Raw genomic sequence first — 15,762 nt, 5'->3', positions numbered from 1 at the left:
AAAAATAAATAAAAACGTTAAAAAAAATTAAAAAAAAAAAAAAGATGAATAGATCTCAATTTTAATCCTAACAACACAGCTACATAAATGACTTACCACAGGGAATTGGGTTTTTCTGCATTTACAAAATAATTATCTAAAGGTTAATTTTGAAGGAAACAGTTCCTGGACAGCTTTGAATTAATCGCTATCTTTGCTCAACACCATCCCCCCCCCAAATAACTTTAGTTTGTTTCATTAAAAAACTACAATGAAAGAAAAAGCACTTTGATAAAATATTCCTTGTGTTTAGGAAACAAAAATGTCAATGTGTCTCATGGTTAAACGGGAAATGACACTGTTGTTAAGATATTTGATATTCATCTTGTAGTTCTCAACCGATACCTGCAAAGAAATTTTCAGACTCTATAATAAAGTGAGTCGAATGCGTCCACTCTGGGAATACATGAAGGGAATTTCTGGATAGGCCATATTATACTGTTATGCTGTGTAGCATGCGTTTATGTTTCTGGATAGGTATTTAATGAATGATATTTATACGAAACAACATGACTATCATTCACTTGAATCAAGGAAACACTTAATAATCTGCATTTCTCCATCATTTTTAGCAAGTACATTTGATAGAATGTGGTAAAACTTAAGTCACCAGCATGGGTGTGCCGAGTGAGTGAGTGTGTATACACACGGTGTATAATATAAAAAGAGAAGAGAATGAGGTGTGTGTGTGTGGTAGCTTATGGAATAAATGCTCTGAAAGGTAGTGAGCCCCATCTCTGGGGCAGTTTCAGGTGTAGGGGAAAGAACTGACTAGAAAGGGAAATGCTGACCCCGTCCCTCTACCTTCATGAGTTAGGCAATGTGTCTTCTAGACCTCAGTAAAAACCAGAGACTCACGGCAGTGTGGTTTGCAACCAACTTCAGAAGACTGACTAGTTATCCAACCACGTTTGAGGGATAGTGTAAGTGGTTTAAACTTGGAAATCAGATTAAATAATTCTCCGTGTCTCATCGTGTCCCTGGATTGTGTGACATTTCTCTCCATCCCCCACTAGACCATGGAAGCCATTCCTACCTGTAAGTTCACGTGGAACTGACCGACAGCTTTGTCAAGACTGTGTGATGCAAAGCTTCCAAAGACTCCGAAGAATCCAGGGCTGGGAGTGTGGTCCGACTTTATCTCAGGTGAATTTATTTTACTGCAAAATGGTCACGGGAAGCTGCGCTGATTTTGAAAACGTTCAGGTCATTCAGGGAGAGTAGTAAATGTACAACAACAACCGCCTTAGAGGAGAAACCAGAGATGTGGTGTTCCCCCATCAGGGGCAAGGCCACTAATGGCTGTAGCACAGGTGTGTCTAAGGGTCCAAGAGTAAAAATGCACTTTTCAGTATTGCTTATCCTGAATTACTCGGAGACATTTCTGCAAAGAAAGCCCCATGTGTGGTGTTGAGACATAGGTCGAAGGCTATGTCCTTCATTTGCAACATAATTTTTCTAATACACTGCATGACAAGACTGCAACCATGAGCCCAGGGAGATACTCAAGGCAATCTTCTTGAGCCTGTTCCCAGTCAGGCTCAATAATCATTGAAACTGCTTTGATATGCAAATCGTATTTATTGTCAATTGAGCAAGAAAGGCTGTAGAAGAAATCTTGTGTGGCCACAGTTGGCCTGCTTTTGAATGAATGCATGATGGGCCTCTCTCAGAAAATGTGGCCTCTTCAAGGCTTTCCATAACATCTACTCTAAGACCGTCGTGGGTCTCAGGTTTTATTGAGCTCAAAGACACATTGCACAACCCATACTCTGCCCTTTGAAAAATCACCACAGGGTATTTCTTCTCATCAACGGCCACTTGGCTGATGCACCCTGGGGCCTGCGCACCCCCAGCCCCTTGTGCTTTCTTCGTCCTTGGCCCTGCTCAGGTCTGCCTCTTTCCAGACTTCTCCCTGTCACATCTTTTCTCCATCCCAAGTGCTACAGGACTCAGAAACCCTGCAGACCCAGCCCCGAAGCAACCTAATCAGAGGACGCACCCGCCCAAAGCTGGTCTTCTCCGAGATTGGATGTTTCTTTCCAGCTTCTTAGAAAACAAGTCTTTCTCTAAATGGTTCATATTCAGTTCGACAGCACCAAACGGCAAGCTGAATTCTATTGTCTCCGCGTATAACTACAAGGCCTTTCTTCTTTAGATGATTACGCTGACAATTCACAGACGGATGGAAAAACATCTGGTTTTCCTTTCATCGTTTCTCAAGCATGTATGTCGAATCACAGTGAGCGAGACGCTGCGCTCTAAGTGTTTCAGAAAGATTGTCACTGAGTTATCAAGAGCACGTTCAAGAGACATCTGTCACCTCCATCATCATCACTGGGTGGCCTCCTGCAGTGCAGTTCTGACACTGACTGTCCACAGCACAGACCCCACAAATGAAGGGCACTGTTTCCAGCAAGGCTGCTGCCCCTACGTCAGACACGGCCACGAGTTTGGGGGTCTCCATGCCCACCCACACTTCCGACCAAGCGCCTACCAATGTACAACTCCCTGGCGTTTGATGACTCACTAGAACAACTCACAGCGCTCGGGGATGCACCACATTTACTACTACGGCTTTATTGCGGAGGGCACAGGTCAGGACCTGCAGTGCACATGCTCTCCCTGGGTGCGGTCCGGAGGGCCCTCCCCGTGGAATCAGGGCATATCACCCGCCAAGCCTACAGAGGTGCTCCCCAACCAGCAAGCTCCACCGGGTCCTCCCTGAGGTTTTGTTACCTAAGCTTGATGGACTCGATCACCGGACTCAGAGTCCAGGCCTCCTCCCGTCCTGGAGGCCAGGCTGACTCAGTGCTCAGTCACTTACTCCCATCGCTGGATATTCCGGTGTGACCATCCCCCGGCCCTGAGGCACCCTGGCGGCATAAATTCAAGTGTGACCCCCGGGATCTTTGACATCGGAGACAGTCCCATGACTTGGGAATTTCAAGCTTCTAGCATCTCTCCTCCCAAGAAGCAGGGAGAAAGGCCTGGACTAAGTCTTAACTAAACAACACCCACATTTTACACTTGAGGAGAAAGGTGGCAAAGACTTTGACCAAACTGCCTGAGTCAAGAGCCAGCAGGTGCCGAGCCAGCACCGGAACCAGGATGTATGGCTCTGGGGTCTCTGTCCATAATGGCCACACAGCGCAGGGCCTCACAGGCCACCTCTGGGAGTCAGTGTAGACGCTCAGACCAAGCAAGACCAAGGGTGTGATAGATAACACGACAGAGAGAGGTAATGGCCCCATGTTGTTCCATTTCACCGGTAGCTTTATCTTGAAAGCAGATCAGCAGCACTCGGTATCGCAAGTGGCCTTCACGCTTATGGTTTCTGCAGAAGGGAAAGGTCTCCCCAGTCGCAGACTATCTTTTAAGCGGTCACACGAAACACTTCTGCTAAACTGGCAGTGGCCCACAGCCAAAGCGGACTGACCACAACAGCCAAATTCACATCAGCAATTTCCTCTTTCAAGCCAAATCAGAGGTTTTAGCATTGCCAATAAAAATGACCTCCTCCCTGAACCAGTAGAAGACTGAGTACCTGTGTATGACACGGGTCACCTCCCTTAAGTTCTGAGTGTCAGACTGGGATTTATAACGTGGGGATACAGGAGGAAGCATTTGTGTTGTGTGTGTTAAGATATTTAGCAATCAAGATAAAAAAAACGTCACGGGAATACAAGACAGCACAGGGAAGACAACCAGTGATATTGCAATGGTGTTGTAGGGTGATGCACGGGAGCTACTCTTGTGGTGAGGACAGCACACAGTGATGCCGAATCACTACGCTGTCCGCCCGAGACTAATGTGCCATTGTGTGTCATCGGTACTCAAATTTAAAAATTAACAACAAAAGGGGCGCCTGTGCCGCTCAGCCAATTAAGTGTCTGACTCTTGGATTCGGCTCAGGACATCATCCTACGGCCGTGAGACCGAGCCCCATGTTGGGCTCTGTGCTGACTGCAAAGCCTGCTTGGGATTCTCTCTCTTTCTCTCTGCCCCTCCTGTTCTCTCTCTCTCAAAATACATAAGCTTCTAAAAACAATAAAACCAAATAAATAAAACTTAACAACAACAAATGAGAGACAGTACTTGTGCTCTTCTGAGGATCAAATGCAGTGACCCACACAAACCACTCCGCACAAGTCCTGATGTCCGGCGGCTGCACAGGAACTGTCAGCTGTTGTCACTGTTGTTACTGCTTGGTGAAAACCCACAACTGGTTGGTGAACCACTCCGCCCACTAGGTACTATGCAGAATTGTTGCAAATTCCAACTCAAGGACCCCGTGAAATAGCATATTAGAAGCAAACGTTGGCACGTATCAAACTTTTCAGTGACTAAAGACCCTAGGAGAGGGGCGTCTGGGAGGCTCAGTCGGTTGAGCATCTGACTTCAGCTCAGGTCATGATCTTGCGATTGGTGAGTCTGAGCCCAGCATCAGGTTCTGTGCTGACTGCTTGGAGCCTGGAGCTGCTTCAGATCTGTGTCTCCCTCTCTCTCTGCCCCTCCCCTGCTCACGCTCTGTCTGCCTCTCTCTTTCTCAAAAATAAATAAGCACTAAAATTGTTTTTAAATACCCCGGGAGAGCACTTCCATGTTCAAACACCAAAGGGTGCATTCTGGCCACGGCTGTTCCATTAGTGGCAATAACTGGACATGAGACCCTGGGATCCATCTCAGGACAGGAAAGACAACACAGGGAGGAGGCACCCAGTCAGAAGTCAAGAAAGAACAGAGGGGGAATAGCAGTCGAGTATGATAACAGTGGTTGCGAATTTCTGGCAGAGAGGAAGCCTGCAAGTTAAACAGATAAGGAACATCGTAGCTGGGAAGGCTTCTGAGTTCAATCTAACACGCTCATTTTGAGACACGAACTTGAAAGTCAGGCAACAAATATACACCTCATCACGTTCACTTAAATAGGAGATATCTTAGAAACGTCGAATGTGGAACAGTTCAACAGTATAGGAATTTCCTATTGATTAAATGTTTCGCCACCATTAGGGGTCCAGCTAACAGTGAACCACAGCAGAAGTGTCGTTCTTATCCTATCCATGGGTGAGCACACACATCCTCACGGGACGGTCAACAAGATCTGACATTTGGAAAGGGAATTTGACTTGTGTGCTGAGGTAGCAGATTCAACCGCTCAATCGTTTTCTTAAAATTTTAAGCAAAACATATCCTAGGAAAATGTAAACGGAGCCAGTCAACTGTAGAACGCAAAGGAATGGGAAGCGGGACTTAAAACCAAAAGATGGGCCATGATAATTCAGAGGAGGTAATGCGTCATAAGTTCTCGGAATGAGGGCTGCTGATAAAAGGTGGGTGAAGAGACTTTCTGAAGAAAAACAACAGATTACACGGAGGAGAGAAGAAGGCTGTTGTCGTTTTTTTTTTCTAATTGTACGCTTCAAGCACTATCTTTTCTGGGGCAAAATAAGGAAATGAAAGGAGCAGTGAGCTTCATTCATTCCAATGCTTGTTCTTGCCTGGAGCAGAGGAAAACTGACCACGAGGTCCCCCTTTGCTCTTTCCCCTTCTTCCTGGATTTTCATTTTGTTCTAATTCCTTCTTCACCTCCCTAAAGCTGAGGGACTTCTGGAAATACCTGAAGATCAGGCTTCACAGTTAAAATTCAGGTTATCAAACCACTCGAGGATGCGCTTGGTTTAAATGAGGGAAACTTGGATTGTCACAGAACAATGGCGTTTGTTTATTTTAATGGAGGGAACAGCTAGAAAGCGTTTGCAGAAAACCCAGCAATACTGAGGTAGGAGAGAGAGACACAAGATCAAACCCTCCTGGACACCAGGGCTAAACCATGGACGCTCCAACAACTGGTATGTGAACAAATGCTGCTTTGTAAATGACATGTAAGAGATCTGCAAAAGAATTACACTTATATTTTCTGTTACTCACACCAGTGCTCTGATCCTTTTCATATATGTTCTCTATTACAAGAGCAGTGTGTTAAAAATATGCTACACATTTCAGTAAGTTTCTTGTCCCAATCAATCACCATTGTGCTATAAAATACACTCAAAGCAAGAAGAATGCACACATTTACCACTTTAGAAAAAGTTTTGACCTTTACAATGTTTGTGAATTTATTTATGGAAGAAATTTGAGTGTCCATATTTGTCCTGCTCACACAAAAGCACAGCTCAGAAGAGCAGTTATGGAAAGTAAAATTTCAGGGTGCCTGGGTGGCTCAGTAGGTTAAGTGTCCGACTTTGGCTGAGGTCATGACCTCATGGTCTGTGAGTTCGAGCCCCACATCAGGCTCTGTGCTGACAGCTCGGAGCCTGGAGCCTTCTTCGGATTCTGTGTCTCCCTCTCTCTCTGCCTCTCCCCGCTCATGCTCTGTCTTTCTCTCTCAAAAATAAGTAACCATTTAAAAATTAAGAAAAAAAAGGAAGTAAAATTTCTGCCCTAAAATATAACTGTACCTAGTTGGTATACTATCTCATCTATTTGCTGCTGCTTCGTATTTATTAATAACACTACAAAGACAATGAAAAACAGATAACATGTATCACAATCATAAATTATAAAAGACAATTTAAAAATGTACTTATTACCCTTAAACTAGTCAAGTCTATTTGTGATTTTTTTCAGATTAAAAAAAAGTAAAACTATGATTTGTTCTTCGATTTAATTTTCAATTCTCTCTCTGAACAAAAAGAACAATGGACTGCAGTGAAAACATCGGTCGAAATTCAATATAAACTTATTGCAAAGTTTCCAAGCTCCAAGTCAGTAAGAAACAATGTAATCAAAACAATTATATTGAATTGGGTAGAATAAATAGGCCGCTTAATAATCTGTTCAAAACGTGTTGCTGAATCAAAAATATAAAAAAATATATAGAAGTATCTTTGGGGGCAAATTGGCTGTTATCAGTTTCTTTTATTTTTTTAAAGGGAGAAGACATAAACGAAGCTATAGATGCATGGATAAGTTGATATTTATCCCAAATAACTTATTATGAAAGAATTTGGTTTTAACGCAAACTTGGGATCTGCTTACAGTTTAACAACTCTTTAACTGGAAAGCCCATACATAATTCTAATAGTAAAACAGAATCTGTTGGGTATTGATTTTACTCTCACCATATGAAAAGAAAAATTCTTCCATAGCAAATGTTTGTATTACTCCTCTCATTCCAGGGCTATCAATAGTATAATCGCGTGAACATGATGTCAAACTATTCCACCTGTTCATTTGGGGTCACTTGATATTTATCTTCTTAACCGTTCCTAACTGGACTCTAACTTCTAGTTCTATGGCTTTTTTTTGTTCTTTTTTCTCCCACATCCATGTCATGGTATTTTTCTTCCACCTGTGAAAACAGGGTGCGGAAGATCTAGGGTAGGAGTGCTGGGCTGTAAATCCTGATGTGTCCTATCCCAGCTCTGTGATCTTGGGAAAATAAGAGACGCTTAATTGCGCTTTGAAGATGGAAGAAGAGAATCCATGAAATTCTTCGCAGAGCGTCTGATATAAAAACAAGCTCTTTTCTAACACAGTTAAAAAGTCCAATCCAATGATGAATACGTGCCAGCATTAAGTGGAGAATTAAGTAAACGTATGCATTCGCACACAACTGTAGCCTCTTGAATTATCAAGAGTAACTTGAAATTAAAAGTATTATTGAATGGCTGTGATGGCATCTGTGCTGAAATGCGTGTTTCCCTCTGACCTTTCTTATTCAGCACACACACCCCCCCCCCCCCACCTTGTGAGAAGGCAACTGGAAGCATCTCCTCTATTCCCCGGGAAAGGAGATCAAGTCATGCTAAGTCTGGGCATCCATCATCTCTGATGGATGAATCTGGGAAGAGCATCTCCTTAGCTCCCTTCTCTTTATTCGTAGAGCGAGCCTGCTTGTCCCGTCCTGTTATGAGCTTTGTCTGGAAGCTCCTCATTTGGGAGACCTGATCTAGTTCACAGGTGCCTTGGACGTGGTCGGTAAAGCTGCCCAATAATGGGATCCATTTAGGGGCGCACAGGTGGCTCAGTCAGTTGAGCGCCTGACTCTTGATTTCGACTCAGGTCATGATCCCCGGGTTGTGAGATTCAGCCCCACGTCATGCTCCACGCTGAGTGTGGAGCCGGCTTAAGATTTCAGTTATGCCCTCCAAAGCATCCCCTATCAGTGATCAGGTGTAATTTGGTCTCCATCATTACAGCTGGATTACTTTTCAGTCTGTCTGAACCCAAACTGTGTTATTTATTCAGGGCACCCTCAAATATTCCAGTAGGAGACAGATTCGCTATTGCCAGAAAAGAAACAATTTCATAGAAAGAACTTTCCCAAGGTCCCGCTGCTTGTAAATACCAGATTTTGTTTTTCAAAGCGAAATATTTTTTCCTTACGTAGATTCTTCTTTTGTTAAGATATGATTCACATAGCACAAAATCCACACTTTTAAAGTGTATAATTCAGCACTTTTTTTTAGCCTATTCATAAATTTGTGTAACCATCACATCTGCTTCTAGAACATTTTCCACTATCCCCAAAAGGAAACTCCATATCCATTAAGAGTCATTCCCCTTTACCCCGTCCCCACTCCTGTAATCCACTAATACACTTTCTGTTTCTATGGATTAGCCAATTCTGGATGTCTTATCTAAATGGGATTGTACAATACGCAGTTTTTTGTGCCTGGCTTCACTCACTTCACATAACATTTTTGAGGTCCATCCTTGCTATAGTATGTATCAGTATTTAGGAGATATTTTAGACAACAAGAAATCATTAAGCTTTGTACTTTAGAGAGAAAAAGTGAACATCTCTATTTCCTACTTTAGGAATTCAGTCATTTTAACAGTCACAGGAAATCTTACGTATCAGTTCAGCTAAAAATGTGGAGTGTGTTTAAAATCTGACCTTTGGTCCCATGGTGACAAATTGAAACACTAACTAAAATAATAATGTTTAAGAGAATCAGCCAGTTTTCCAAAAACTTTGCTAAACTCACGACTGTCAACAGTATTTTGTGGTAAGTATGTTGACAGATAGCTTCAATTTTCTAATTCTTTTCATTAAAAGTCCATCTTGACATGGACTGTAAAATGGTGGTTAACAGGGACGGCAAACAAAATAATCAATCTTCAGCGAGCAAGGGCTAGGACATCAGCATTCTACACTAAAGGCACTTACAGCTTGCTGGAAAGTGCTGGAAGGTCGTGGAGAATCTCCTCATATGGCTCCTCAGAGGCCAAGGCAGGAACAGATAAACGTTCTTTAACCCTTTCTTCCCAGGCGATTTCAGCTTTCAGCAGCATTTCCTCAATAAACTCAGAGGCAGCAATATCTACAAAAGACAATACAAGACACAGAAGTAGGAGGCAAGATCACAGAAAAGGATTCACTTGGAATAATTCCGATGTGCTTAAAATGCTAAAATTTATCAACACATAGAGCAAAATGAAAAACATTAAAAGTTTATGGTAGGAATAAAATTGCAGTATTGCCATTTTATTTATTTATTTATTTTTAAAACTTTAAAGTTTGTTTATTTATTTTGACAGAGACAGAGACAGCATGAGCAGGGGAGGGCCAGAGAGAGAGAGAGAGAGAGAGAGAGAGAGAGAGAGAGAAGCCCAAGCAGGCTCTGCACTGTCAGAGCAGAGCCCAACATGGGGCTTGAACTCACAAAACTGTGAGATCATGACCTGAGCTGAAACTAAGAGTTGGACACTTAACCGACTGAGCCACCCAGGCGCCCCATGCCATTTTAAAAGGCTATCTTGTTTTATATCAGTGGCATATTTAATTAGAAATGAAATGAAAAATATAAAAACAATAGTCACCAAGTGGTGATGCGTAAGATGTAAAATCACGGAGAAGCTAAGCTTGAAGGAACTTAATGTCATTTTATTCTCTGCAACTCTTCCTTCAGCTTGATGAATGAAAAAGATGAAAATAGTTATACCTTCCCGAAGACTGGGTTAGTATAAAACTTGTCGTAGGCATTCTACAAACATCCTACTAAATGGGTAGATGGACAATAGTCGTGTTATGAGAACAGTAAGTCTAGCCTTTCTCTGTGATCTGTGTTTTTCAATCTGAAATATAATTATATTATAAGTTACAGGTTGACAGTAACATCTGAATATCTTTAGGTGGTCGTATCGATGTGCCTTAATCAAATTTGCACTTACTAACAATCAAAACCGGAAGTCAGTCAATCCTGAAGAAAAGTTTGCATTCATAACAATTAGGAATCTAATGGGGGCAACTCTTCTTTTTCAATCCTCATGACTGAACTTCCTGGGATCATGACCTGAGCTGAAATCAAGAGTTGGATGTTCAACTGACTGAGCCACCCAGGCGCCCCAAGAAAGAAGTATTTTCATTCAATCAACAAAGATTACTGAGAGTCTTTTATCGGCCCATCACTGTGTCACTCATGACCAATAAAGTATGGAAAATGGATTATATTGATGGTAGACTCAGCATGACCCACATGGGCAAAACTGTGTAAGACAGCCATCATATCCTGAGGTGGCCAGGGTTGAGGCCAGACCAGACATTTAGTCATGCCCTGGGCTCTAGGGCTGTGGGTTGCCTTGGGTGTCTATTTGGGCACATTTAGGTCTAGCTGACGCTAGACCTAAAAGGTAGAAGTGTGACAGATGGGAGTCTAGATACTCAAGGGTCAATCATATATTCTCTTCTCTGGGAAAGAAGCCAGGGATATAAACTTGAAAAATGTGATCTGTTGGAACTACAGTAAACAGAGGATGTGACATATTTCACAATACATATTTTAAAGAATAGGAAAAAAAAACTATACATTTCTATTTACTCTTTACCATTTTGAATTTTTTTATGTTTAGTTTTGACAGAGAGAGAGAGAGAGAGAGAGCGCAAGGGAGGAGGGGCAGAGACAGAGGGAGGCATAGAATCCAAAGCAGGCTCCAAGCTCCACGCTGTCAGCACGGAGCTCGACGTGGGGCTTGAACTCATGAACTGCATCCTCATGACCTGAGTCGAGGTCAGATGCTTAACCGACTGAGCCACCCAGGTGCTCCCTTTTTAAAAAACAAAACAAAACAAAACAAACCACATGCTTTTGTAGTTAATGGTAAGATTACTACACTATCATTAATATTAGCCTGATTCTAAAGTTAGAAACTATAAAGCAATCTTAGAGTTTTGTTCGTTAAGTCTTCAGTTTATTTGAGCTATTTGAGATAAGATGGACTAGGGGCGCCAGGGTGGCTCAGTTGGTTAAGCATCTGACTCTGGATTTTGGCTCAGGTCATGATCTCACAGTTCCTGGGATCGAGCCCCACCTTGGGCTCCACACTAATGATGGGGAGCCTGCTTGGGATTCTCTCTCTCCTTTTCTCTCTGTCACTCTCCAGCTTATGCTCTTCATCTCTCAAAAAAAAAAATAAACATTAAAAAAAGATGGATACACTTAAACAACATTTAACTCCAAAAAAATAAGAAATAGAGAAAAACTCTCATTTTGTCATAAGCTGGTGGTTAGTCATGTAATCATACACCTGTAAGTATATCCACTGACAAATCTCAGGCATAAAGTGCTTTTAGATTATTAAAGTATAGCAATAAGAAGAAACTGAATTAAGTTATTTAGATCAATTACTACCTTCAAAATTTTATATCATTTTATTACTTATGCTATACTTTTCCTAGATTTTTATTTTTATTTTTTATTTTATTTTAATTTTTTAATTATTTTTTAAATGTTTATTTATTTTTGAGACAGAGAGAGACAGAGCATGAACGGGGGAGGGTCAGAGAGAGAGGGAGACACAGAATCTGAAACGGGCTCCAGGCTCTGAGCAGTCAGCACAGAGACCCGACGCGGGGCTCGAACTCACGGACCGCGAGATCTTGACCTGAGCCAAAGTCGCCGCCTAACCGACTGAGCCACCCAGGCGCCCCCTAGATTTTTATTTTTAACAAACAAATAACTGATTAGTATATTTGTCAAATTTTAAAAGCTAGAAAATGAATAAGCATCTATTTTTTAAATTAGTGTATGTACATATGCAATAACTGTGGTAAAAAGAGCTCTAGAAATATTCAAAAAGATACTTATTAAAAATAGTAACATTAAGATTTTCAAAGTTTTAAATTAGCCTGAGAAAGTCCGTCTTGATTTCTACAGTATACCTATCTGTGCAGAAGAAAACATTATTATTGTTTTAAATTACTCTAGCAAGGGGACACCTGGGTGGTACAGTCGGTTAAGCATCCAGGACTTTTGATCTTGGCTCAGGTCATGATACCACAGTTCGTGAGTTCGAGCCCCATGTCAGACTCTGCACTGACCACAGGGAGCCTGCTTAGGATTTTCTGTCTCCCTCTCTCAATGCCTCTCCCCTGCTGTCTCTCTCTCTCTCTCTCTCTCTCTCTCTCTCTCTCTCTCTCAAAATAAATAAATAAGCATTTTTAAAATATTACTCTAGTGAACAAGTGTATATTTGAAACGATAAGAAACTAGTTAAATAACAGCAAAATATTTTAAAGTAATTGACATTGAAGGAATCAATGCCTAGGAAATTAAAGCTCAAAAGCAGATTGCACCCAAGTCCAAGGGCACCCTATACACGGAGCCCCTCTGGAATGTCTTCTTGTAAAGGTGCGGCGGGGGGGGGGGGGGGTGCACAGGAGTTTGTGAACAGTGCTTGGACCCGAGCGTGTGCACAGAACTTGCCAGGAGAGGCTGACTCTGGTGATGGTGGATGAACAACTCTGGTAGGAAAGAAAGGAGACAGTAACTGCCGGTGGTCCCAGGATGCTGATCACCTACCTGAGGCCTTCTCTTCATTGCAGTTCAGAAGGTTTGGATTCGCCTGATGCATCAGAAGAAGTTTCACCAGGTTTGTCTGAAACATTAAAGATCACGGAAATAAGAAACAGTGTGGTGGATACTGAGGATTCGTGAGTAGGTGCTATGCAGTCCTGGCCTCCAGGGCACTTAGAGTCTGGTGGTGTGAGAAGGTATAAATATATCCTACGCTAAACGTTTCTTACCCCCTCCACTGCCAGTTTTTTTTCCGTTTCTTATATAAAAAAAGTGACAGACACTCCGACAAAAAATTACCTATCAAATGAGGTATAAATCGCTGAGGCTTTGAAAAGGCTCACTTAACGCCTTTCAGGTTTATTTTAGGGCATCTTTTGGGAGGAATCGCATATTCTAGGTTTTAAGTCTTTGTTTTAATTTAGCAACTCTAAATTAAATATGGCCTAATCACGGCAGCCCCACAGGTAATATGAACTAAAGTCACGTGGGAAGATAGGGAAACGTACTCCCAGGCTTTAAGAAGAATACAACTTGATGAGAGATTAATCTATGTTTTAAATCTTATTATAAAATAGAAATTCAAGGAATACATATAATGTACATGTATCACCGACAGAGGGGAAATGAAATAATTTCCAGTGGGTCCAACTTTTTAAAATGGGTCATTCATGGTATCTTTCTGTGTTTCTTCCCCAAATTATCCCTATTTCCTGGAGTTGACCACTGTCGTGAATTTTGGGCTATTGCTATGTTTTCCTTATAGGTTTAACCCTTACGTACAGAAGTATGTCCAAACTACATACTGCCCGGTTGTATCTGTTTGTGACATTTATAGAAGTGAAATCCCAGTGTCTATATTCATAGATGCCCTGCTCTCGTGACTTAACACTGCGTTTTGGAGAATCACCAGAGGCAATGGATGTGAACAAGATTTTTCCATTTTCTTGGCTGCATGTAACTGCACTGTACAAATGTATCACGATTGGTCTGCCCTCCTCAGTGGACATTCAAGTCATTTTCAGTCACTTACTTTCACAAATAATGTTGCTACAGATACTCTCATTTATTTCTCTTGGGACACAGGTGCAAGGATCTCTTCTGGATACAGCACTTTAGGGGACAGAAATTGCAAGGCAAAGGTCTGGACATCATCAAAGTGGTCAGAGAGCTCCAATTTTTTTTTTTCTTTTTTTTGCCGAGAGCTCAAATCCACACTCCCATCCCCAACAAGAGTTTCTGTTGCCCCATATTCTATGTAATAATTTTGTAATTGTACATCTACATATTGCTAGATTCACATGCTCTCCAACACTTGTTTTTGTCTTCTTTTTTAAGCTTAGCTATCATACTAGGAATGAAGTCCTATTTTGGTCCAGTTTTACTGATTTCCATGACAGCGAAGGACACTGAACACCTTTTCATGCGTTTAGTAGCCAATCTTAGATTTTCTTTTGTGGAGTGTCTATGCAAGACTTTTTCACCCACTTATTACTGGAGTGTTTGTCTTTTTATTAGTGATCTGTGTTCTTTGTACGTTCTAGATACACTTGTCAGATATGCATATCCCAAATATTTCCTCCCATTCTATGGCTCGCCTATTCATATTCTTGAAAATGTTTTTTTTTTTAAGAACCGAAGGTTATTTTCACTTTGTTTTGCTTTTGTTAAAGTGCAACATCTCTAGTTTTTCTCTCTAGAGGTTAGCACTCTTTATGTTCAATAGCTCTTTGCCTAATAGAAGGTCATGACAATATCATGCTATATTTTCTTCTAAAGGCTCTATCATTTTAATGTTTATACTTATGGACCACCTCAAGTGAGTTTTCACAAATGGCACATAAAAGCTCAAATTTATTTTGGTCCAGCACAAATGTGTTGTTTTTCGGCCATATTTCTTAAAAAACAAAACAAAACAGGGGCGCCTGGGTGGCGCAGTCGGTTAAGCGTCCGACTTCAGCCAGGTCACGATCTCGCGGTCCGTGAGTTCGAGCCCCGCGTCGGGCTCTGGGCTGATGGCTCAGAGCCTGGAGCCTGTTTCCGATTCTGTGTCTCCCTCTCTCTCTGCCCCTCCCCCGTTCATGCTCTGTCTCTCTCTGTCTCAAAAATAAATAAACGTTAAAAAAAAAATTAAAAAAAAACCAAAACAAAACAAAAAACAAAGCAAACAAAAAACCTTTTTTTCCTCTCATATTGAACTGCTTTGCTACCTTTGTAGAAAATTAATGGAATACATCTGTCCCTGCCCACTTTTGGACTCTGGTCTATGTTTCATTGATCTATTTGTCTGCCCTTATCTCATTCCCTAACTACCTTGATTAGTGTAGCTTTATAGACAGTATTGAAATCACATAAGTGAAAGACTTACAGTGAGTCTTGAAAAAAATCTGTCATTTTCTTACTTTTTAAGATAAGTTTGTCCATGTGGGTACTTTGTGTCGCCATATAAATTTTAGAATGAACTTTTCAATTTCTAAAAGAAAGGGTTTAGGATTTTGACGGGAATGGCTTTAAATAGATACTGTATTAATTTTCTATGGCTGTGGGGCACCTGGGTGGCACAGTCGGTTAAGCGTCCGACTTCAGCCAGGTCACGATCTCGCGGTCTGTGAGTTTGAGCCCCACGTCAGGCTCTGGGCTGATGGCTCAGAGCCTGGAGCCTGCTTCCGATTCTGTGTCTCCCTCTCTCTCTGCCCCTCCCCCATTCATGCTCTCTCTCTCTCTGTCCCAAAAATAAATAAAAGTTGAAAAAAAAAATTTTCTATGGCTGTTAAAAATATCACAAATGTAATGCTTTAAAGAAAAACAAATTATCTTACAATTCAGCAGCCTGACACACGTCTCACAAGGTTGAAATAAGGGTATTGGCGACAGGATGTTCCCTCGTGGCTCTCGGGGAAGATCTGTTTCTCGACTTTTA

The 15,762-nt window shown here is 41.7% G+C and overlaps 1 protein-coding gene across 1 annotated transcript in view; it reads right to left on the bottom strand.

Moving 5' to 3' along the window:
• Positions 1 to 15,762, bottom strand: part of MYO16 (myosin XVI) — a 609,750-nt gene that overhangs the window by 329,620 nt on the left and 264,368 nt on the right. Inside the window, 2 exon segments of the mRNA XM_043582911.1 lie at positions 9,218 to 9,371; positions 12,849 to 12,924. Of these exon segments, the coding sequence (XP_043438846.1) occupies positions 9,218 to 9,371; positions 12,849 to 12,924 (230 nt within the window).

Source organism: Prionailurus bengalensis, chromosome A1 (genome assembly GCF_016509475.1).
Source record: "Prionailurus bengalensis isolate Pbe53 chromosome A1, Fcat_Pben_1.1_paternal_pri, whole genome shotgun sequence".
Lineage (NCBI taxonomy): Eukaryota > Metazoa > Chordata > Mammalia > Carnivora > Felidae > Prionailurus > Prionailurus bengalensis.
This window is presented reverse-complemented; position numbering and strand designations above follow the sequence as displayed.